This window comes from Lycium barbarum, chromosome 5, assembly GCF_019175385.1.
Source record: "Lycium barbarum isolate Lr01 chromosome 5, ASM1917538v2, whole genome shotgun sequence".
In the NCBI taxonomy this organism is placed as follows: domain Eukaryota; kingdom Viridiplantae; phylum Streptophyta; class Magnoliopsida; order Solanales; family Solanaceae; genus Lycium; species Lycium barbarum.
This window is the reverse complement of record NC_083341.1, coordinates 140,077,670-140,102,878: the sequence shown is the minus strand read 5'-3', so window position 1 is coordinate 140,102,878 and position 25,209 is coordinate 140,077,670. Positions and strand designations below refer to the sequence as shown.

The 25,209-nt window shown below is 33.4% G+C and overlaps 1 protein-coding gene and 1 pseudogene across 1 annotated transcript; both read right to left on the bottom strand.

Moving 5' to 3' along the window:
* Window positions 1–4,120: 4,120 nt before the first annotated feature.
* Window positions 4,121–6,737, bottom strand: LOC132641900 (subtilisin-like protease). The gene has a single exon (XM_060359009.1). It carries the CDS (start codon window positions 6,562–6,564, stop codon window positions 4,327–4,329), a length of 2,238 nt encoding a protein of 745 aa, XP_060214992.1. The 5' UTR covers window positions 6,565–6,737; the 3' UTR covers window positions 4,121–4,326.
* A 12,119-nt stretch (window positions 6,738–18,856) lies between these two features.
* Window positions 18,857–22,118, bottom strand: LOC132639918 (subtilisin-like protease; annotated as a pseudogene).
* Between the last annotated feature and the right edge of the window lie 3,091 nt (window positions 22,119–25,209).

Here is a 25,209-nt window from a genome sequence, read left to right as displayed (position 1 = left end):
TTGTCCTTCCATTTTCACTACTTATTTGTTCGATGATGATTTCGACGTCGGTATTTGCTAACGAAGTAGGTAAATGGAAAACTGATTAATGCCCTTTTTGAATTGTTCATATATATACTATTATATTTCAATCTTTTTTATCCTTAAAAAGCTTCTCTTGCTGATTTTAGTTTTCGTTCTACTAACATGTTTTCCCCGATCATTTTTAACGAAATTTTTATACCGTTTTATATTTAATGTTTGTTCTTTGATTCTGGTGGTACAACTTTAGATGGGGAAGAATAACGAATGGTGATTCCTCTACTAAATAAGAAGATATAAAGAAATTAAAAGGGTGAATTCTCATTTAGAGTGATAGGAAATATTATCAACGACCAAACAAAAGTATGTGGTGCAGCGAATGAGGTTGCTCCTCTCGTAATCAGAGGTTTTGGGTTCGAGTCCTGGGTATGGAAAAATCCTCAGCAGGGAGCGCTTTCACCGGATGAGGCCCTACGCAGTGCGAATCCGAATATAGTCGGGCTCTAATGCAAATATCGAAACTAGGTGGGAAACAAAACAAAAAAAATACTATCAAGGTATTATTCTGTTATTTTTTGACAACTCTTTTCTTATTTAAGTTCCGCTTAAATATTATGTTTACCAACTTTTGCAGGGTATGATGAATAAAAAAAATCTCCAAAGAATTAGGAGGAAGAGGAAGTATTGAAGATTCGTACAAATGAACAAAGAGAGATTTTTCTTTTTGGGAATAGGCATAATTGTTAACACAGGCCATCAAATTTGGCCTCAGCTTGTAAGTACGTCCTCCAACTTTGGGTGTGCACAAGTAGGCATCTCAATTTATCTTCACTTTATCAGTTAAACAAACCAACTTACCAAATGATCATCTAGACACCTCCAAATTTATGTGTCACGTCAGTACCACATTATCATTTCTGTTTACGTGTTCAACTTTATACAAGTTGAGGTGTCTATTTGTGCACACCCAAAGTTGGATGACATGTTTGCTAGCTAAGGCCAAATTTGAGCGCCTGTTTATATATCATGCCTTTGGACTAACCTTGGGAAAGCGTGAGAAAAGGACAAAAATAGAACGGAAAAAGTAAAAGAAAAGTACCAGTGGGAAATATGTTGAAAAAAGTTATTCTGTCTGTCTCATTTATCGGTCGTGGTTATTAAAATAGTTATCTCAAATTATTTATAGTTTTAGAAGTTCATGCACAATTAATTATTTTCCATTTAACCTTAGTAAAATTATGTTATTAATGAGATGACACATAAATAAACATTTAATGGAAATCTATATCTATCTATATATAATATAAAGCTAGGCATATGCTAGGTGATGTGGCACCTCTCTATGGCCCAGAAAACCATTTATCATTTTTCTCCTTTTTTAAAATTTTTTCTCATTTAAAAATTAATGTTCTATTTTAAAAAAACAAAAACATTACTTATTTAATTCTCTTAATTATACCTCTTAATTCTCTTACTCTCTTCCTCTTCTATTCGTTATTATTGTTGTAATAGAGAAGGAAAATGAAAAGTTATGAAGACCATTAAGAATTGTAGTAAATGGAAGACAATGAAGAGTGTTACCAAAGAGTCATCTTGCATTGGGAGTGTTAATGATCTTTTTTTCTTATTTTTTCTTAATTATATTACTTTTTCAGTTAATTCTCCTTTTTTTTATGTTTTTTTAAAAAACTTTCTCTAATTTTTGTTTTAATTAGCCATTATTTCCGTTGAAAAAAGGAACATTCTTCCTAGATTATTTGTACGAAAATTAGTGCACCATATACTAATTTTATTACCACGATCATAATGCATTCAATATTAGTGTAATAAGTTATAATTGTATTGGCTACTATAACTACAAAACATATCTAATTCATTGCACAATTTTTTCTCTTCCTTTTCATTTATCATTTGCATTCCGCTCCTCCTCCCAAATTTTTGCACAGAAAGTTCCATCTTTTTCTTTTCCTTTTTCTCAACGTGGGTGTTTTTTTACCGGTCATTTTCTTTTTCGTACTCCTATTTAACTCTTCTGTTCCAAATGTCATTGTCTCGTATGATTTACCCTCCTACGTATTTTTTGTTCACCTAAAATCATTTTTTGTTCACCTCAGAAGAGTACATATTTTTTGTTATTTCAAAACAAAATCAACTAATACATGAAAAAGCTCACCACAATATCGATTGTAAAGAAGAGTTAAATAGGAGTACGAAAAAGAAAATGACTGGCAAAAAAACACCCACGTCGAGAAAAAGGAAAAGAGTAACAACGCATATATATACACCCACTTTGAGGAGCTTTTTCATGTATTAGTTTATTTTGTTTTCGTGATGCACACTGTTGTAGATTCTCTTTTTTTTTCTTTATTGTGTTTGCTTTTAAAATGATTTTGAGTTTTTGATAGGTGACGACAACATCAGAGAGAAAGGTATTCACTCCTTAAGAGTTCGAAAAAAAAAAGTGGGGGTATACATGTGTGTTGTTACTCTTTTAGTCTGTTCCAAACTTAATAAGTATAGTGCTAATTCGTATTTAGTAACTTTGCCTTTTGTTACCCTAAAATGTCTATTTGAATTTTAGGGCTAATTGTACTAAATTCAAATTGATTTTCGTTATCTTTTCATTACTTGCAATAGAAAAAAGATAGAGTGACAATTGAGAAAGTATAATTATCTCTACGTGCTTCCCAAACAAATGACAACATGAAAAATATGTGATTATTTTCCTATGCATATGCATAGAGTAGAAAAAGTCGGAACCACAAAGGACTTAACTTCCTCAAAATTTGCTACAAGATCTTTTTATGGTGTTTTTTTAAAGAGGTTGTCCCACTAATTTCTTAATGAAAACGAAAAATGTATATTATGGTTTACAACATACATTATGTTTTCTTAAATATCTAAAGATTATTCTTAAAATTAGATTTATATTGATAAAGGTTAGATTGTAATTCATTACAAATGTTTCAAAATTATTTTTATTGGACAAAGAGGATGATAAAAAAAATTGATGCGGTTTGAACTTTCTAAATTTATAAGTCTATTTTGTGAGTGAATGTTAAAAATAAAGTGTCTTGCTATGCAATTTATTGACATTATTTTTATTAGCTAAATGAAAAATAGATATTGTTGAAAGATGAAGAAGAGAGACAGTTCTAACTTAAAAGGTGATTTTTGAATTTAATACAGAGCCTAAAGCATGAAAAATATAAATAAAAGTCACTAAATCAATAGTTTTATTTTTAATCTCCGAGTATTAGAAAAAGGGTTAGAGACTATGTCGATAATATTATCGCGCGAAGCGTGGATAAGTTTACTAGTTTTATAAAAGAAGAAGACAAAGTTGAGTGATTTTATTGATATGTAGCAAAGTTCAATGACTTTGCTACATATATTTTCAAAGTTGAGTGATCTTTTGAGATATCTACCCCCAAAAGCGTTAATTTTCTTTCCTAGCTAAGACGTAGGACCTTGTTCCCTTTACTCTGATTAGTGGTACAAGAAAAGGAAAAAAAGACAACTCTTTTATTTAGAAGTGGAGAAGAAAGACAGATCAAAGTTCTAGGTAAGCAATTATCATTGTCATATTATTACTTTGTTTAAAATTACGGAAAAGGCTTAAATATGCCATTGAACTATCGAAAATGGCTCATTTATGCCATTCGTCAATAGTTTGACTCATTCATGCCATCGCCGTTATCAACATGGCTCATCTATGCCATTTTTCATTAACGCCGGTTTTACAATGTCAGATATGACACGTGGCCTCCAATTAGAGGTCTGCGTCGTTTAATTAAACCAGCACAAATTAAAACTAAAACCCGATCCATAAATTTGTCTAGTTTAATTAAACAACATGGACATCTAATTTGAAGCCACATGTCATATTTGGCACTTTAAAACCGGTGTTAATTGAGTCATTTCTAATAGTTCGATGGCATATTATTTGAGCCTTTTCCGTTAAAATTATAACCATCAATTTCTATATGTCCCTTGAAAAACATAAGTGTGATCTAAATATATAATATTTGTTAATAAATTATGATGGCAAATATAGAAATTTATGCTATTTCACAATTTACTAAAAGCACCTGCACTCTTTAACCTTAAAATATTATTTTATTAACTATTATGTGATTTTAAAAGTTTGCACCGAATAACATGGATTATACGTGCAGCACACGTATCCAAAACTAGCATACTGAAAAGAAACAGCATTTCACTATAATCAAATGTATGAGTACTATAGGCACTTGTTCATTCGATCCCGAAAGCATTAACACTAGAATGGCTAGTCTTGTAGTTTCACTCGGCAAGCACAACTACAATTGGACTTCTCACAGAGTGCCTATTAGAAGTCCACTTCAAGAATCCCTCAACTACAATGTCTGAGCTATTGGTTGTCTTGGAAAATGTCACTTGGTATGTTAACTTCTGCTTCAACTCGGAGAAATTTAGCTCGGAGGGTTCAACTTTCACGACAACTTCTTTTGGTAAAATAATCTCCACCTTGTAAGATGATGTAGCGTCACCTACGTTGGTCACAGTTCTGCTATATGTCTTAGGAGTTGATCCAAGTCCGATTATGGAAAAATAAGGATAGTTTAGTTGTGCTTCAGGGATACTTTTCACCTCCGAGCAATTCACCTTGCGTTGCAACAGGTTACCTAATTGTCGATTTGTGTAGTTCAAACCACAGAAATAAGGTAAATAGTCCTCAAATGGAGTATCATATACTAGTCCTGGATCGTTTGCTCTTGATGGATTAACATGTCCAGCACCAATTGCAAAGATATCAGCAGGAAGGAGCGTTTCGTCAAGTATTGGATTATTGGCAAGGTTTAGTGTATCCGCGGTCGTCATCATTGCAGACTTAATAACAGCAGGAGACCAGTCAGGATGTGCGCTCTTCAGCAGAGCTGCTACGCCACTAAGGTGAGGGCAAGACATTGAGGTGCCTGATACCATATTGAATGTGGATTTTGTGTTTTTGCTGTCATCCACGGAGGTAGGCCAAGCAGCAAGGATATTAACACCAGGACCGATTATGTCAGGTTTCAAGATGCCAGGACTAACTACACTTGGTCCGCGAGAAGAAAATGAAGCAACCATGGGAGCATTTTTATCTCCAATTATCGTTCCTTGGAACGTGATTGTAGCAACAGGGTTTGATGTTGAGTTCATATAGGCAAGAATTTGTATTCCATCTGTAGCTGAAACATCCATTGCTGGAAGAACATGAGCATCAGCTGATTTAGTGACACCGTAGCGTGGCTGGTTGATGATAATCATGCCAACACCTCCAACATCCTTCACGGCTTTACCTTTATCAACCCTTGGAACCCTACCACCGTCCAAACATATGACTATCTTTCCTCTTATAGCAGGGTCAGTTAGTGACCCTTGCTTACAATAAGGGGTTTCAAATTCATCACTTGCATTTTTTCCAGCATCAAATAGAGTGAAGAATGTTGCGTTGGAGTTCTTTGGATGATAAGCAGTTTCTCCTTCAAATTCCTCTCTATTTCCAAGCTTGACAGTAGCTTTTAGCTTTCTATCAAGCGTGCTGGCGCCTATTGTGAGAATCCACGGGGCTGCATTACTTACTGAGCCAATGAAAGGACCTGTATTGCCTGCAGAGCAACTTACTAGAATACCTTTTTCTGTTGCACTGTACGCCCCAAGAGCAATTTCGTCATCATAGAAAGGTTTCACAACTCCACCAAGGGATATTGAAAGAATATCTACACCATCATCTATAGCTGCATCCATGGCAGCTAAAATATCACTGTCAGAACAACCACCGACAGAATTGCATACCTTATATATGGCTAGGTGAGCAAGAGGGGCAACACCAACTGCAGTGCCATTAGCATTCCCAAATACATTAGCACCTTTCACAAAGGCTCCTACGGCTGTGCCCGCTGTGTGACTACCATGTCCATTATCGTCTATCGGGGAACCATTGCCAAGTTGGTAAGGCCTTGCCCCAATGAGCTTGTTGTTGCACTTGTTCGTGAAATTGGACTCACACACTACCTTCCACTTAGCAGGCGGAGGGGGCATCCCAACGTCGCTAAACGAAGGATGGTCAGGAAAAATTCCACTGTCTATAATTCCGATGATCGCGCCTTTTCCATAATTGGAATCCATCCACAAGCCCATGTTCTGTTGCAAACCAAGAAAGCTTGGTGTATGAGTAGTGTGCAAGGACAATATCCTCTGAGGCTGTGCAGAAACAAAGCCCGGTTTCTTCTCCATTTCCTTCACTTGTGAGGTTGTTAATCTTGCTGCAAATCCTTTCATCACATTGTGATAGGAATAGATCATGCTAGCAGGCTCCTCATTTCCACTTGAGCTAATTGTTGTAGTTTTAGGCAAAAAAGAAAGGTAATAGCTCTCTAAATCCATAGATGATGATTGAGCAGAAATTTGGCTTTGTGGGGATTCAACATGGACTATATAAGTCTCAATATCACTCTGAATACTAGGCCATGGAAAAGAACAAAAGATGAAAATAAGAAGGATTTTCAAGAACCCCATTGCTGCAAATGGGCACCTATAGAAGAACTGAATGATGTATTTGGAAAGTGAATTTGATGAATTCCTCTGCTTTGGAGAAAGTCTCTATATATAATGGTTTGTTCTTGAACCATTCAAGTTCATGAGTTTATTTTCCTCCACAAGAAAAATCAACTAAGACAGCTTAAGCATATAATGGAAGGAGAATTTTTTTGGTTATTACACGTGAACTCACACAGTTAAATTTAATTGTGCACTTTATTTTGGTTAGAAAATTTGTTGTGGAAAAAGAACTATGTGGAGAAGAAAGGCCACATAGTTCTTTTTTGATGAAAAGAAAGGCCAGTAGTGTGAATGAAAAGAAAGGCCAGTAGTGTGATCTAAAGTTTAATGAAAAGAAAGGCCAGTAGTGTGAATGAAACTAGCTAAATTTAATTATATTATATAAAGTGATTCTTTTTTGAAAAAAAAAGGACTTCTCGAACAGTTTATCTAATGATGTCTTAGGACGAGTATAGTTGTATTTGGATACAGTAAGATTCTTTCATAAGACAAATGTTTAACTCCTATAAAACACTTAGTCATAAAAAGTTGCAAGTGTTCTGTCCAAATGGAATTAACGACTCGTAAGGTAGACAAATAGCTTGATGTTGAAGTGTAGTTTTATCAAAATCATGAATATATTTAAGATTCTTCTTCGAAGAACTAACTAAATAGGCGTCCATTTCAAGCATTTAACTAAAAATAGCCGAGGAATGTATAATAAATGTATTTAATTCATGTATAATATGTGTATAACCGTATATAATCAATGCATTATGGTGTAAAGGTCTCTTTTTTCTTTTGGGGCACGATACATATAAAATTCTTCACTAGCATAAAGTGTTGAGTTTTCACATCGACTATTTAGAATGAGAATGTATCTTTATACGGTCTTGAGCTATATCTTTATATGGTCTTGAGCAATCGTCACTTCATGAGCTAACTTTTGATTTGAGTTGTCATGGTATCAGAGTAAGTTCTGTTGGAAAATTTTAAACAGTCCATACAAGATCGCAAAAATCATTAGACAGAGATAAAAATCTAGAGGATTCGTAAGGACATTTACCTTGATCCATCGTAAGAATCAATGGAGGAAGTCATGATCTTCTAAGTTTTGTTATTTTTTTTGTTGTACTTCTCTTAATGGGACAGAGATAAAAAGAATTCAGTAATAGATTTAGGGACCGCAACCATATAGGAGTATATAATAGTAAGACAGCTCTTCGGAAGAGACATGAAGAGGTGTGACTCTTTAGTTACCCATCAATTATAACTGAAGAGTTAATTAGGCTTCTATGCATATAAAACGCATACCTTATAAAATAAGATTTATATATTTAGCCCATAAAGTTAATACTTCATTAGATCAGAAAAATGGGCTTCTTTAATTGATAGCAATCTATGTACAATTATATTAAATAGGTGAGTCCACTAAATGAGAATTTCTAACAAGTTTATCCCAATTCTTGGTTCACCGGCATGGGAATGCGGAAGTTGTTGAGATCCCACATCGGCTAGTATGATTTTGAATAATCCTCACTTGATAAATTATCTTATGTAATTAACTTAGGCTCAACGTCAATTTCTTATCATAAAGGTCTTAATGGAGCCAATAAATAATGGGTCACAACTAGGGGTGTTCATGGTCCGGTTTGACTCGATTTTTGATTAAAATCAAACCAAATCAAACCAATTAAGTTGATTTTAATAATATTGAAACAAAACCAAACCATTATAGTATAAATTCTACCGGTTTCGATTTCGTCGATTTTATCGGTTTGGTTCGGTTTTTCCAGGATTTGTGGGTTTTAAGGACTAATTTTATAATGCAATGAAATTGATACAAGTAAGGTACACAAGGACAAAACAAGTGAACCTAATTCGACACAAAAAAAGTAGTCATTCACTACCTGGAGCGCTCAGTTAGAAACTGAACGAATTTTGTAACAAGATCAAGATTTAATAACTTGTTCTTTAACATGAGAGTTGTTGTTTTTTGTGAATGAAAATTTGCAGCTTATTTAGTGATATGTAAAATCAGTAGAAAAGAAAAGAAGTCGGAGCGCATTAGCCATACAAGAACACCACTAGGACTCAAACGGTCTAATGGATCTCAAAATCAAAAGTAAATCTTGCAGTTCACACAAATTGACCAAACTTTACGTTTTAATTATTTGAATTAGTATTGAATTTCTAAATATATACATATTTTAAAATATGTATATGTTATTGGTTTGGCTCGGTTTTTTTTTTTTGTTTTTTTTTTTTTGTTTAACATTAAACCAAACTAAGTGTTATCGGTTTTTGAAAATTTAAAACCAAACCAAACCAAACCGAGTCGGTTTTTGATTTATTAAATCAGTTTGACTCGGTTTACCGGTTCGGATCAATTTTTCGGTCTCATTTGAACACCCCTAGTCACAACCCAATAGTAACATTGCTTTCCCTAGTTCTTTTTCTTGTGGAAAATACAGCTAAGGTAAAGTTGTTTAATTTAATTTATTTGCAAGACGAACTTGTACATAGGTGATGTTACATTGGTCCCCTTTAATTGTGGAAGCTGGACTTGGTCAGTGACATGTATCGTTGGGAGGCATGTCCTACTTCCTACAAAATTCCATACTTGGCTACAGATTTCTCAGTTGGGCACAATATGTTAAAAAGTGTCCATCTCAATTAAATAAAACGTTTTTTCTAGGAAACTCATAGGGTTGTCTCTATATTAATTTCCTTGACTAATACATCTAGTGTCATGTCCTAATTACTTTTTGAAGCCACCAAAGGCTTGACTTTCTTTTTAGGAATACTAGAACTTTTGATCCCTCAATCCTTATGATATTCGACAAAGTAGATTTAATTTTTAATTAATTGAAATATATGTTTTGGTCCCTTTTTGTAAAAGATATGTTATATTTGTAATATTTTTAGAATTATATTAGTGTTAATATAATTAAAGTAATAGTACAAGCTTAAGAAATAGCACATAAGTAATTAAGTGATGAAACAATTGGTAACTATGGTAAATTTTGAATATTCACAAGCAAAGGGATTAAAGTGCACATTTCACAAAGACTAAGATCAAAATTTGCCAACAATTGGGGGACCAAAAGTATTGTTAATCCTTCTTTTTATATTTTAGCTTTGTTGATCAATGACGAAGTCTATATTTTCATTAAAAAGAGTCAAAATATAAATAATTAAATATATGAAGAAATCATTTATCTGCACTATACAAGTTTTCAACGAAGGGGTAGATCCACCGCGCATCAAATTACTGTCTTTTTTTTGTTTTTCTAATTTTTCATCTTGTATTTGTAGGGCTGGACATAAATACCGACAATCAAAAAATCGGACCGAACCGAATTAATTCGATTTTTCAGTTCGGTTTCGATTTACGTTTTCAGAAACTTCGGTGTTCAGATTTTTAGAGTTCGGTTCTTCGGTGTTTCGGTTTAAACCGAAATTTCATTACCTAAACAAATTAAAATTATCCAGGCCCATTAAGTTTAAGCCCAAAAAAATTCAATTGTAACAAGCCCTCTTTTGCTTTTGTATCCCTAATTTTCTACTTCAGTTGAGAAAATCAAATATCTTTAACAACCGAATGTGAATAGGATGTGTCTTTAGGATTAATTTATGTCCTTTATGTGTTTTCTTAATTATTCTTACTGTATGTATATAACACCTAGTAATCCTATACCATGGTTATGATTTTCTGTTCTTGTGTATCCTGTTTGTTTGATTTTGATTTCAATTTATCAGTTTTATATTTTATTGCTTTTGAGAATCTGAATTAGTGTAAATGGGATCGCTTCTAATATCATATCAAAAAAACCAAATTGAAAGAACCGAACCAAACTTCAAAAAATCGTAACAGAAAGAACCGAACCGAACTAGTTTGGTTCGGTGTTCGGTGTCCACCTTCGAAAAACCGAAATCGAAATAGCCGAACCGAAGAACCGAATGCCCACCCTAAGTATTTGTAGTCCACTGATCTGATTAATTTCGTATTCATCGCATTGTGTCCACTAAAGACTTCATTAGAGCTTCTACATAAACTGCTTTGTCCTTAAACTGTTTAACTTACTTTTCTTTTCTTCTCCACTTACAAATTTAAATTTTAAGCTTCGATAGAAAGGAGTTGATTTCAATTTATCAGTTTTATATTTTATTGCTCAGAAAAATCTCAATTTGGCTCTTTAAATAGTTGCTTGAATTAGACTTGGAGATATTTATATTGCTTGATAAAATTAAAATTAAAATAAGCTCTTTGACATCCTTCAACGGAAATCTATTGAATTCCCTTTTGCTGAAAGTTTGACAAAAAATCTTCGTCAATTCAAACGTTATATTATCACTACAAGTGTAGAATTCTTACGTCAAACTTGAAATATTAAAACTTTTAATTAATTTTAAATGTATATGTTCCTTAGATTTTAATTTCTTATCGGTACGGTACAACTAGTTATGAATTAAAGAGTAATTTATTAGTCTTTTCAATTTTTAATTAATGTTATGAAATCAATTGAGATTTTAAAATTAACAAGTATTTATTTTCGTTTATAACATATAAAGTATAGAAAAATAACTTTTTATGTACTTTTGTTTATAACAGCTAAATGATATTTAAAACATGAAATGTCAATATACATACATAAGAGCATCTCACTATAGCAGCCATGAAATTTTCGGACAACGCTGCCATTAAGAGAGGTTTGACTGTAAATCATTAGACAGAGATAAAAAATCTAGAGGATTAGTAAGGACATTTACCTTGATCCATTGTAAGAATCGATGGAGGAAGTCATGATCTTCTAAGTTTTGTTACTTTTTTTGTTGTACTTCTCTTAATGGGACGGAGATGAAAATAATTCAGTAACAGATTTAGGGACTGCAACCATATATATAATAGTAAGACAACTCTTCGGAAGAGACATATCATATAACCCTTTAAAGGTAACCTTTCAGAAGAGGTGTGACACTTCAGTTACCCATCAATTATAACTGAAGAGTTGATTAGGTTTCTATGCATATAAAATCATACCTTATAAAATAAGATTTATATATTTATCCCACAAAGTTAATGCTTCATTAGATCAGAAAAATGGGCTTCTTTAATTGATAGCAATCTATGTACAATTATATTAAATATGTGAGTCCACTAAATGAGAATTTCTAACGAGTTTATCCCAATTCTTGGTTGGCATGGGAACGCGGGAGTTGTTGAGATCTCACATCGGCTAGTATGATTTTGAACAATCCTCACTTGATAAATTAGCTTATGTGATTAACTTAGGCTCAACGTCAATTTCTTATCATAAAGGTCTTAATGGAGCTAATAAATAATGGGTCACAACTAGGGGTGTTCATGGTCCGATTTGACTCGGTTTTTGGTTAAAACCAGACCAAACCAATTAAGTCGATTTTTTTTTAATATATAAACCAAACCAAACCATTATAATATAAATTCTACTGGTTTCAGTTTCGTCGATTTTTTCAGTTTGGTTCTGTTTTTGCGGGTTTTGTGGGTTTTAAGGACTAATTTTATAATGCAATGAAATTGATACAAGTAAGGTACACAAGGACAAAACAAGTGAAGCTAATTTGACACAAAGGGCTCTGTTAGAAACTGAACGAATTTTGTAACAAGATCAAGATTTAATAACTTGTTCTTTAACATGAGAATTGTTGTTTCTTGTGAATCAAAATTTGCACCTTATTTGATAAGCAAAATGAGCAGAAAAGAAAAGAAGCCGGAGCACATTAGCCATAAGGTATAGACTTTGCCTTATAAGGCAAACTTTTAGTTATGCCTTAAGGAAAAATTTCGCCTTATGTGGCATACTATAAAAGTTTGCCCCCACCGGCATAAACTTGTGAAGGAATTACCAAAGTTATGCTGGACCCGGCATACTTATGCCAAGTCTGCCCATAAGGCATAAGTATGCCGGGTCCGGCATAAGTTTGGTAATTCCTTAACAAGTTTATGCCGGTGGGGGCATACTTTTAATGGGCAAATTTTTATGCCGAACCCGGCATAAACTTGTGAACGAATTACCAAAGTTATGCCGGACCCGACATACTTATGCCAAGTTTGCCCATAAGGCATAAGTATGCCGGGTCCGGCATAACTTTGGTAATTCCTTCGCAAGTGTATGCCGGTGGGGGCATAGCGAAATTTAAACTCTGCCTTGCGAATTTTTTTTAAAATTTTGACTATATGGGGGTTCGAACCTGGAACCCATGGGGTTTAGCCGAAGGGCAAAATTTAAAGACCACCCCAAAAGAAGGGCAATTCTACGAATCTCGGACTAAAACGTGTGTGCTATACTGGGTCATGGTCGTGGATTGAGCTTAATTTACTTTTTTCCAAAGAAGAGGATTAATGTTTAATTACATTTATTTAGAAATTTTGTATTTATATAGTTTGAGGCGGAAATGGTAGATTAATGCTATATCTGCCTGAATTAGAATATTGTCTAATTGAACTATTGTCTATAAATTGATTTATCTTAAAGACCGTTGTTTTTTTTTTCCGGTCCATTGCCTATAAATTGGTTTATCTTAAAGGCCATTCTTTTTTGTCCGATAAAATAAAAGGAAGAATGGTCTCTAAGATAAATCAGTTTATAGACAATAGAACTCGAAACTTATACTTTTTTTCCGATGCTGGAGGTGCGAATATAGTCCCGCATTAGTAGTTAGTGAAATTCTTTTTATATATATATATAAAGTGAAGGGATACTTTGTTATAATATGAAACATTTTAGGGAAAATTGTTTAAGCCTAGCTCAGCGATCATAAGATCCAATACATATTTTATCTGATGATATTTATTGGGAGGACTGATATTTCTCTACTTAAGTATTAGGAATGACTATATTTGGATTCAACGAGTATCTTTTAGAACTAGCAAGTGACCTTTTGACTGAAATATGAAGACAATAACAGGATTCCCTAACAGGCTAAACAACATATTAATTTCAAAATTAAATTTGCACATTTTTACGATTTTACCCTTCTTTTGGGACAAGTAGCACATTAATTAAGTTGTTCACACTTGTAAAGGCACTAATGAATAATGGGCCATATACAGTTAGTAACAATGCTTTCCCTAGTTCTTCTTCTTGGATTTTTTCGACGTCGAAAATCAAAACAAATTTATGTTTTTATACTAACATGATTTAGAGTAAAAACAAATTTATTTACACATGGCGTCTCTGTGGACTGATAAGGAGTCCCAATCACCCATCCGTTAGTGATAAGGGCATTTTAACAAGTATGTTGACCGGGGGGGGGGGGGGGGGGGGGGGCATATTTGATCACTCAGTCTAACGAGGGCAATTTTAATTCATAGACAATACTTGGAGGGTAAATTTGACCCTTTTCCCATTGTTAAATTGTTCTGCTCATTACAAATCAAACTCACAATGAAACTTTTTGAGTTATTTGCATTGAAGTAAACCTGTCAATTGGGTCGGGTCGGCCCAGGCTCGGCCCACCTAATCCGGCCCGAAACGGAACCCCATAAGAGGGATAGTGGGCTGGGCTAGCGGAAAAATTTAGAGGGCTGGGCCGGACATGCCATGTATCCCGGTAGCCCGGCCCACCAATATATTTTTTTTGAATTAATAAAAGTGATTTTTACTAGGTGCAACACATTTATCAACACAAATGGCACATTTATATATATTAGCACATTTATAATTCTGCATTGATTTGATAATTAAATGAGATACCACCGAATTTGGGATTTCATATTTTGTTCCTTTTTTCAACGTACACTAATTATTCTCTTTGTATGTTTATTTTAAGAATAATTAATTAATGTAAAGTAGATATATTATTGATTTATTTGTTCACTTAAAAGCTAATAAATATTATACTATGCTTAATATATATTGCTACTACGCCGTTTACATTTGCAGTATACTGTTTCAAATATACAATTTACATACATACAATAGTTATATATATATATATATATATATATATATATATATATATATATATATATATATATATATATATATATGATTTAATAACATTATATTTGCATTATTATTTCAAATGTACAATTTACATACATACAATATTTGATATGTACTCATAATATAGGTTTATCACATATATAATTGACCTAAAAACACATAAGCATCATCATCCAAATTTATAACATGGTTAAATAATATGTATACTATTCAAACTTGAAAATAACAAAGCAATTACGTTTCCAATATAGAAATAAAATTAAAAAGAAATATAATAGAAGAGGAAATTAACAAATTGCACACATTTTCCACGGCCCAAAAAGTGAATGAATTGATGTCCCTAATTTTTAGTCTAGGAAAAGGGCTCCTATTAATTAGGAGATAGCAGTTTCTTTCGTTTTTTAAGGACACGAAAAAGGGAACTTGTTTAGGTTGGAATTATGAGATAATATGGAGAAGAATGAATTGTATTTATAGACTGAAAATAGGGTTAAAGTATAATTTAAGGAACTTGATGGTTAAAATAAAGTTGGCAACAACTAGATTTTAGAGTACCAAATTTAATAATAAAAAAAATTAAAACCCGGCCCAGCCCAACATAATTAATTTGGTTACTTACTTTAGGGATTAATAGCGAGATTTCGAATCAACTTATTGGTCTTATGGTTTAGCTTAGTATCGAGGATGAGACCAAAGAACTGTATTTATTTATAAACTCTCCTGGGGGCTAGGTATATGCAATTTATGCGACCAGATGTTCATACAGTATGCATGGGATTAGCCGCTTCAATGAGATCTTTTATCCTGGTCAAAGGAGAAATTACCAACCGTCTAGCAATTCCCTCACGCTTGGCGCCAATGAGGTTTTTATTTGAGAGAAAAAAGAAGATTATGCCTTCGCCATATGAATACAAAGTAATAATAGCATGGCACTTCAAATTCGATATGAGAAATTTTTGTATTTTATTTTTTTCAAAACATTAGATTTTGTATCGAGAGAGTAGTATGAGATAAGGGGCATTTTCGATTTGCTCTTATCTATCGGGAGTTCAGTTCAGCGTCACAAACTTTTTTGTTTTCATGCCGGAGAGTTCTTAACAATATTTATGTTATGAAAGAGTACAAAAAAAAAAAAAAGATTTTTCCTTATTTGATAGGATTAAAAAGAAACTTTGGGATTGCTGAATCACAAAAAAAAAAAAAAAAAAAAAAAAAACATATTTATGGTTTGTATATTTTGCAATTGATACCACGATTCTCCTTAGTGAGTCTCCATATTTTGTTTCTTTTCCTCTTATTTTTCCCCTTAATTTCTCATTTGTTGTTAAAATTTGTCTTATTTTGGTTATGTCCGCCTCTTTTTATATTTAGTAAGTTGACAATTCAAATATCCTACATGTCAAATTTATAATCACAAGATTCAAAAGTCTATTTTTATTTCTTAAACTTCGTGTCTAGTCAAACTTAGATACTTAAATTGAGACAGAGGGAGTATATGCCAAATGAAAGAAATGAAAGGACAATTGAGACACTGCGGACACATGGGGACCTAAAAAGCAAACACACAAGAGGTAGAATTAATGTTAAACTTCTGAAATGTACATATGTTAGTTCCTGCTAAGAGTACAATTTCATATGCTTTCTATAATAGAGTAATAAAATGAAGTATAGAAGTAAAGAAATATGATAATATAAAAGTGGAATACACGTGTACATGTGGCAAACCAAGTAGTAGTATTTGTTAAATGAAGTGGACCCACAACTAAAAATAAAGGAAATAAACCAAGTATAATTGAAATAAGTTCAAATTTAGTGTATAACTTAGACAACTTTTGATACAATTTGTTGTTGTTATGTTAGTCCTCTTGAACACTTATATATATTAGAAATATTGTGTGGAAAAAGAAGAACCATGATTGAAGGAAAAAGTACTACGTAAAAGATAAGGAAAAGAAAAAGTACTACGTAAAAGATAGAAAAGAAAAAGATTATAGTCAAGAAGGAAATTGTCAAGAATGTTGAGAATGGATATGATATGTCAAATGTACCCTTTGTAGAGATAAGTAGTCAAATTAATATTCTAAAGTAAAAAGTAAAGTAGATGTACTATGTGTTAGCTAAAAGTAGGAGTCGGGAACCTAAGTGCCCCCAACAAAAAGTCAAATGAACCAAATTACCCCCCTCCCCCCCCCCCCCTAAAAAAAAAAGAGTACAAAAGTACCCTTAACGCAGCAATTTGCTGCATTAAGGGACCAATATGCTACTCCTTTAACACAACAAATTGTTGCGTTAAAGGACAACCACAAAAACCCATTGGGTTCCATCACCAGTCCCCCACTTGACCATAAAAAATTCCCAAAACCACCATTAAAGGACGAACAGCTTGGGTCCCACCTAAAAAAAACACCATTTTCGATTCAAATTTAGTTTGGAAAGTAAAGATTCTCAAAATACTCGAGTCAAGGAACAAGATTCGAAGGTTGAATTTAGGTAAAGTGCAACGTAGAACTCGATTCAAACAACTCTACAATAAGCTTCGATCAAGACATTTTACTATGAACTTTCTGATTATTTTGTTAAATACATTATAATCCTAAGCATGATTAACATTTCATAGTCTCGAATTTCAAAAAATGGATTGTATTTTTGCATTTATTGCTCGTTTTCCACTGAGCATTTTCGAACTGCCAGTGTTATTTTATTTTTATTTTTGTCCTATTAATTTATTAGTTGTTAATTGATTATGAATTTTTTTTATTAATTGTTTAATTAGAAAAAAAAATATAGTAATCTCCTATTATTTGTTAATTATGTCATTGTTAATTTATTTATTTGTGAAATTATTTATCCTATTGTGACTTTGTGACTGCAAGGCCTTCATATTAAGCCTTCAAGAAATATCTCAAAACATGTATAATATGTGTATAATTAATAAGTATACTTTATTGAGCCTTCAAGAAATATCTCAAAACATGTATAATAATTGTATAATATGTGTATAATTAGTATGTATACGTTAATTATACATTTATTAAACGTAAATTATACAACAATAATATATTTTATAAACACGTACTATACGGATACATATTCTATACAACAATGATACAGTTTCTATACAGATGCAGGAATTAGTTGAAAAAAGGCCACAAAATGGAATTATTAAAAAAGGCTAAAAGATGTCTTTTTAATTTCTTGGGCCATCAGGTTGTCAATAATTTGGGCCGGATGACTACTTTTGTCCTTTTCCCTTCCTGATATTCAATCCAGAAACTTGAAAATTGTTGGATCAATCTTATCGTTCGTACTACAGCCCATTTTAAGAGTTCTAATAGTAGGATTTGCATCAGTAGCCCATTTTACATATATGAGTCTTTCTAAAATATTTAACTTCTGGCTAATGTTGAAATAATTCAGACATGGGTTGCTGCCCTTCCTCCTTTTCTTTTTCTCGTGAATTGTAAATAGCAAAATCACAACATTAATAAGACATAAGGGATCCATTTTGGCTTGGCTTCTTTCGAAGTATAGGAACTTTGAAAACTTTGTTAACTTGATTTACTCTACTAACAATCATATTTTTAATTTTGAGCTGGATCGTTTGATTTAAGATATGGAAGGCGATAAAATAGGAATTAGGAAGGATCTTTTTATCTGGGTTCTGAAGGCCTTGCAGTCACAAAGTTCGGACCTTTTGAGTTGTAAGTTTTCAAACTTTAGATATACGGGTCTGAAGTTGGGAGCTGTCAAGTCTAACTTTAAACTCAAATGTCTCAGGTTAGTTTGACGATCCGTAACTTTAGACCCGTATGTCGAAAGTTTCAAACTTCAGACTCGAAATTTTCAACTTCAAACCCGCAGATTTGGAATTGATTCCGAGACGACTAATTAAACAATAAATACTTTATAATTTTCGACTAATATTTAAGCAGTGGTGCTCCAAACGGTTATTTGACCACAAAGCCCAAGAGCCCAAAGCATTACTAACCATCAAACGAAAAATAAAATACAAAAAGAAAAGATAAAAGGAAAAGCTGACTTCTACTATCAAAGAGGATATGCTTTGATCTTTATCTATTGGATATCATTGTCAATGAACTAACATTGAAGCAATTAATACTGATAAAATATCAAAGACAATTAACTAATCAAAAAGGTAACATAAAGCATGTACTGAAAAGAAACAGCATTTCACTATAATCAAATGTTTGAGTACTATATGCACTTGTACTGCATTCGATACTGATAGCATTAGCACTAAAATTGCCAGTTTTGTAGTTTCACTCGGCAAACACAACTGCAATTGGACTTCTCACAGAGTGCCTATTAGAAGTCCACTACAAGAATCCCTCAACTACAATGTCTGAGCTATTGGTTGTCTTGGAAAATGTCACTTGGTATGTTAACTTCTGCTTCAACTCGGAGAAATTTAGCTCGGAGGGTTCAACTTTCACGACAACTTCTTTTGGTAAAACAATCTCCACCTTGTAAGATGATGTAGCGTCACCAACATTGGTCACAGTTCTGGTATATGTCTCAGGAGTTGATCCAAGTCTGAATATGGAAAAAGAAGGATAGTTTAATTGTGCTTCAGGGATACTTTTCACCTCCGAGCAATTCACCTTGCGTTGCAACAGGTTACCTACCTGTCGATTTGTGTAGTTTATACCACAGAAATAAGGTACATAGTCCTCAAATGGAGTAGCATAAATTAGTCCTGGATCATTTGCTCTCGATGGATTAACATGTCCAGCACCAATTGCAAAGATATTAGCAGGAAGGAGCGTTTCGTCAAGTATTGGATTATTGGCAAGGTTTAATGTGTCCGCGGTTGTCATAATTGCAGACTTAATAGCGGGAGGAGACCAATCAAGATGTGCACTCTTTAGCAGAGCTGCTACGCCACTAAGGTGAGGGCAAGACATTGAGGTGCCTGATATTATATTGAATGTAGATTTTGTGTTTTTTTGTCATCGGAGGTAGGCCAAGCAGCAAGGATATTAACCCCAGGACCAATTGTGTCAGGTTTCAAGATGCCAGGACTAGTTTCACTTGGTCCGCGAGAAGAGAATGAAGCAACCATGGGAGCATTTTTATCTCCAATTATCGTTCCTTGGAACGTGATTGTAGCAACAGGGTTTGTTGTTGAGTTCATATAGGTAAGAACTTTTGTTCCATCTGTAGCTAAAACATCCATTGCTGGAAGAACATGAGCATCAACTACTTTAGTGACACCATAACGTGGCTGATTGATGATAATCATGCCAACACCTCCAACATCCTTCACAGCTTTACCTTTATCAACCCTGGGAACATCACCACCTTCTAAACATATGACTATCTTTCCTCTTATAGCAGGGTCAGTGAGAGACCCTGTGATGTGCCGCGAAATTACGGGATATTCGATGCTAATTCCTTAAGCTTTTGTGACTCTTCAAGCACTTTTGTTGTTACTTTTTGTGTATTTATGTTGTTTTGTAGGATAAGATGCTCGGAGAGCATAACGGAGCAAAACGGAGCAAAATAGAGCAAAAATAGAACAAGAAGCACTTTCTGGCAGCACATGCTAGTAGCACTTGCTGCAGCATGTTGTGCATGCGAGCAGCATGTTGTGCAGCATGTGCTGACAGAGATATTTGCACAACATGCTACGGTTTGGCACAACATGCGACTCGCATGTTGCACCTGCGACACAAGATGCGAGTAGCATGTTGTGCACACAGGGTATTTTTATCCAAATTTTGTTCCCGTTTTGGCACTTCTATAAATAGAATGCTAGGGTTTGTAAAAATCATCTTTGGCCATTTCATACAAGTTTTGGAGACTAGGTTCCTACACCACACTTTGGGGTTGAAGATTTGAAGATTTGGTTGAGCATTTCTTAAACCTTTAATTCATTTCTTCAATTCCTTGTTTTGTATTGTATATCTAAGTGTGTAGTATTTATTTTCTTCACTTGAATCTTGTTTATGGAAATATTCTATGATTAAAGTGTTGGATGAAACTCTTGTTTTGCTTATGTATTGAATGATTTTTATTTTTATTGAAGTGGATCTTTGTTGATTTAATTAATCTTATTCTTTAATGTTTCTTAAGGGATTAGCTAACCCTAAGATTCGCCCATTTACTTTGATTGAGCTCGGAAGAGGAAATCTAGGTTGGGAAAGATTAATTAACAAGAATTTGGGCCATTAAACCCATCTAATAACTTAAGCTAGGAATAGGAAAGTTACTTGAGATTCAATTGGTTGTGCTTAATATCACACTCTAAGGCTTGGAAAAGCTTAGAGTGAAATTTTTTGATTTAGTTGGAAGACTTTCAATGAGATTTTAGAAACAATTATCTATTAACATAAACCCCCTCTTAGTTGTAATATCATAAAATATATTGGATCGTTACTTGAGAGCTCCTTGTATCGAAGCTTGTGGCCATTGATCATTTTACCCGCTTTCTAGGTTAGTTTACATTTCCGCATTAGTTATAATTTTCTCAAAAACCAAAATATTATCTATCGTTTGGCTTAGCTTGGTAAGTGAAAGTTCCTTACTTTCTTAATCGCCTAGTATATTGTTCCCTGTGGGATCGACCCGGACTCATAGTTGGGTAAATTATATTGCATACGACCGTGTACACTTTCTCTTTGAGGAGTGGATTTGGACGTTATCACCCTGGTATACAATAAGGGGTTTCAAATTCATCACTTGCATTTTTCCAGCATCAAATAGAGTGAAGAATGATGCGTTAGAAATCTTGGGATGATAAGCAGATTCTCCTTCAAATTCCTCTGTATTTCCAAGTTTGACAGTAGTTTTTAGCTTTCTATCAAGCGTGCTGGCTCCAACTGTGAGAATCCATGGGGCTGCATTTCCTACTGAGCGAAGCAAAGGACCTTCATTGCCTGCAGAGTAACTTACTAGAATACCTCTTTTTGTTGCACTGTACGCCCCAAGAACAACTTCGTCATCATAGAAAGATTTCGCACTTCCACCAAGGGATATTGAAAGTATATCTACACCATGATCTACAGCCGCATCCATGGCAGCTAAAGCATCACTGTCAGAACAACCACCGTCAGAATTGCATACCTTATATATGGCTATATGGGCAAGAGGGGCAACACCAACTGCAGTGCCATTAGCATTCCCAAATACATTAGCACCTTTCACAAAGGCTTCTGCGGTTGTGCCCGCTGTGTGAGTACCACTTTCATTATCATCTATCGGGGAACCATTGCCAAGTTGGTAAGACCTTGCTCCAATGAGCTTGTTGTTGCACTTGTTCGTGAAATTGGACTCACACACTCCCTTCCACTTAGCAGGCGGAGGAGGCATCCCAACGTCGCTAAACGAAGGATGGTCAGGAAAAATTCCACTGTCTATAACTCCGATGATCACGCCTTTTCCATAATTGGAATCCATCTACAAGCCCATGTTCTGTTGCAAACCAAGAAAGGTTGGTGTATGAGTAGTGTGCAAGGACAATATCCTCTGAGGCTGTGCAGAAACAAAGCCCGGTTTCTTCTCCATTTCCTTCACTTGTGAGGTTGTTAATCTTGCTGCAAATCCTTTCATCACATTGTGATCATTTCCACTTGAGCTAATTGTTGTCTAGATAAGAAGGAAAAGAACAAAAGATGAAAATAAGAAGGATTTTCAAGAACCCCATTGCTGCAAATGGGCACCTATAGAAGACCTGAATGATGTATTTGGAAAGTGAATTTGATGAATTCCTCTGCTTTGGAGAAACTGTCTAGATATAGTGCTTTGTTCTTGAATCATTCAAGTTCATGACTTTATTTTCCTCCACTAGCAAAATCAATCAAGACAACTTAAGCATATAATGGAAGGAGACTTTTTGGTCATTACACGGTAAACTCACACAGTTAAATTTAATCGTTCACTTTATTTTGGTTAGAAAAATTGTTGTGGAAAAAGAACTACTATGTGGAGAAGAGAAGAAATTAAAAGTACTAAAGTTTAATGAAAAGAAAGGCCAGTAGTGTAGGCCCGTCAACTGGTTTGAACCGGACCAGACCGGTAATCGGTTAATAAACCGGCCGGTTTCCGGTTTAAAAACCGGAACCGGTTCCGATTTACCGGTTTTAAAATGGAAACCGGACCGGTCCGGTTCGAAGCTGTCCAAAACTTTTTTTTTTTTTGTATAGTATATATATATTATAGTATTTATTAGTATATTGTAGGTATATTTACATATGTTATATAAGTTTATATATTTACTGACTAACAGCAATACAGCATATACGTATATATATATATATATATATATATATATATATATATTAAGTTATATGCTTAAGTTGTACTACATATACCTAAAATATACTAAGAATATACTTATATATATATTAATATACTTAGGCTATATAACTTATATATATATATATATATATATATATATATATATATATATATATAGAGAGAGAGAGAGAGAGAGAGAGAGAGAGAGAGAGAGAGAGAGAGAGAGATGTTTAAGTTATATGTATACTATATATACTTATAACTTATATATATATATATATATATATATATATATATATATATATATGTTTAAGTTATATGTATACTTATAAGTTATATATTATAACTTAAGTTATTTATAGCTTATGTTTTTTCTAAGTTTATAAATTAAGTATATTTATATTATAAGTATATTCTTAGTATATTTTAGTTATTTTTCAAGTATATAACTTTCTAGTTTTTAATTTAAGTAGATGTATATTATAAGTATATTCTTAGTATATTTTAGGTATATTCCTAACTTAATATAAGTAAAAATATGAACACAAATAAATAGAAGAAAGCTCAATGAGCCATATATTTTATTCATTCTTGGATAACATTTATTTGCAAGTTGTAGTTTTTTTTTTAACTTGCAAATAATACATGAGTTGCAAAGAAATAGTAGAATAATAAAATCACCAATTGTCAATCATTTGGTTAATTTCCCCCATATCATATTCGGTCATGGAGATATCTTCAAAGTCTTCCATTTGGTCCGCTCCACTTGCTATCAAATCTTCAATCTCTTCCTCTTCGCCTTGCACCGCTTGTAAGTTTTGGTTGTGTCGCTCCGATCTAATCCAATCGCGAATGCACACTAGTACTTGCAAGCTAAATCCGGATAATGAGAGTCTATGGTCTCCAATTTGTTGTCTTCCTTGGCTAAATGCACTCTCCGAAGCCATGGTTGATATTTGAACCGTAAAGAAATCTCGAGCCATTCTTGAAAGTATCGGATAACTTGCCTTGTATTTCTTCCACCATGCTAAGACGTCCAAATCATCTAGTTCCTTGATATTCACATTTGGCTGCATCAAATAAAAGCGATATTCATCAAAGTTTGCATTATGAGAAGGAGTTAGATGTAAATGTAACTCTTTTAAATACGATAACCCCGACAAGCCCTTTTTGCTACTTTGAGAGGTAGTAGGGCGTGGAGCAACGGGTGTAGCATTTTCTTCCAAATTAGAATAATGACTAAAAACTTTTCCAAACTCGGCATCAATCGCGAGCTCGGCGTCAGCTAAAGATGGTTTAACTTCCTCTTCAATTTCTAAAAATGTATAAATTTGATAAACCAATGCTCTAGTATAAGACATTTTTAAATAAGGATTTAAAAGCGAACCCAATATAAATAAAGTTGGGATGTGAAAAAAATACTTCTTAAATTTTGTTGTCATATTAAAAATAGTCGCTTGATAACCAGATTTATTTTTATACTCTTGTAAAACTCTAGCTATTTCCGCTAAGTAGACTAAAATTTCGGTTACCGTGGGATATAATTGTTTAGAAAAAGCAAGAGTTGCATTATAAAAAATTTCTAAGAGTTCAACACATTCCTTAACATCTTCCATCCTTAATATTTAACCAATCATCACTATTCGTATTATAATGGTTGTGAACTTGTTGTATGAGAACCCTATACTCATATGCTTGTTGTAGCATAATGTAAGTGTAGTTCCATCTAGTCTCAATTTCTACTTGAATTTTCCTAGGTCTAAGGCTATTTTCCACACAAGAATTCTTAAAATCTCTCAATTTTCCCCTATTAACATTACAAAAAAGAAACGCAACCGCATTTCTAACTTTTTGAATAGAATCTTCAAAACACGCAAGACCATCTTTAACAATTAAGTTTAAAATGTGACAACTACATCTCACATGAAAAATATTTTTTAGCGGAGGGTTTAATTCTCTTTTTAAAAGACTAACCGCCTTTGTATTATTAGAAGCATTATCTAAAGCAATACAAAGTGTTTTTCTATAAATGTTAAAAAATCTCATAATAGTAGACATTGAATCCGCTAAAAAAATTTCATCGTGACGACCTTTCCCTTCATCATATAAAAAAGCTATAATTCTTTTTTGCATAACCCAATTATCATCAACCCAATGACATGTAATAGCAAAAAAATCTAACTTGTTAAGACTAAGACCCAAATCAGCGGTAAGAGAAACATTACAATTTAAAGAATTAAATATATGACGCAAATAAAATCTATATTTTTTATACAAATCTATAACATCCGCTCTACAAGTACTTCTAGGAATACCCTCAAATAAAGGATTATAACAACGTTGAATGTAAGTAACAAACCCCAAACCCGAAGGA

Excerpts from the sequence above, each read along its gene's own strand:
- LOC132641900 (XM_060359009.1), bottom strand. The coding sequence starts at position 6,564 with ATGGGGTTCTTGAAAATCCTTCTTATTTTCATCTTTTGTTCTTTTCCA.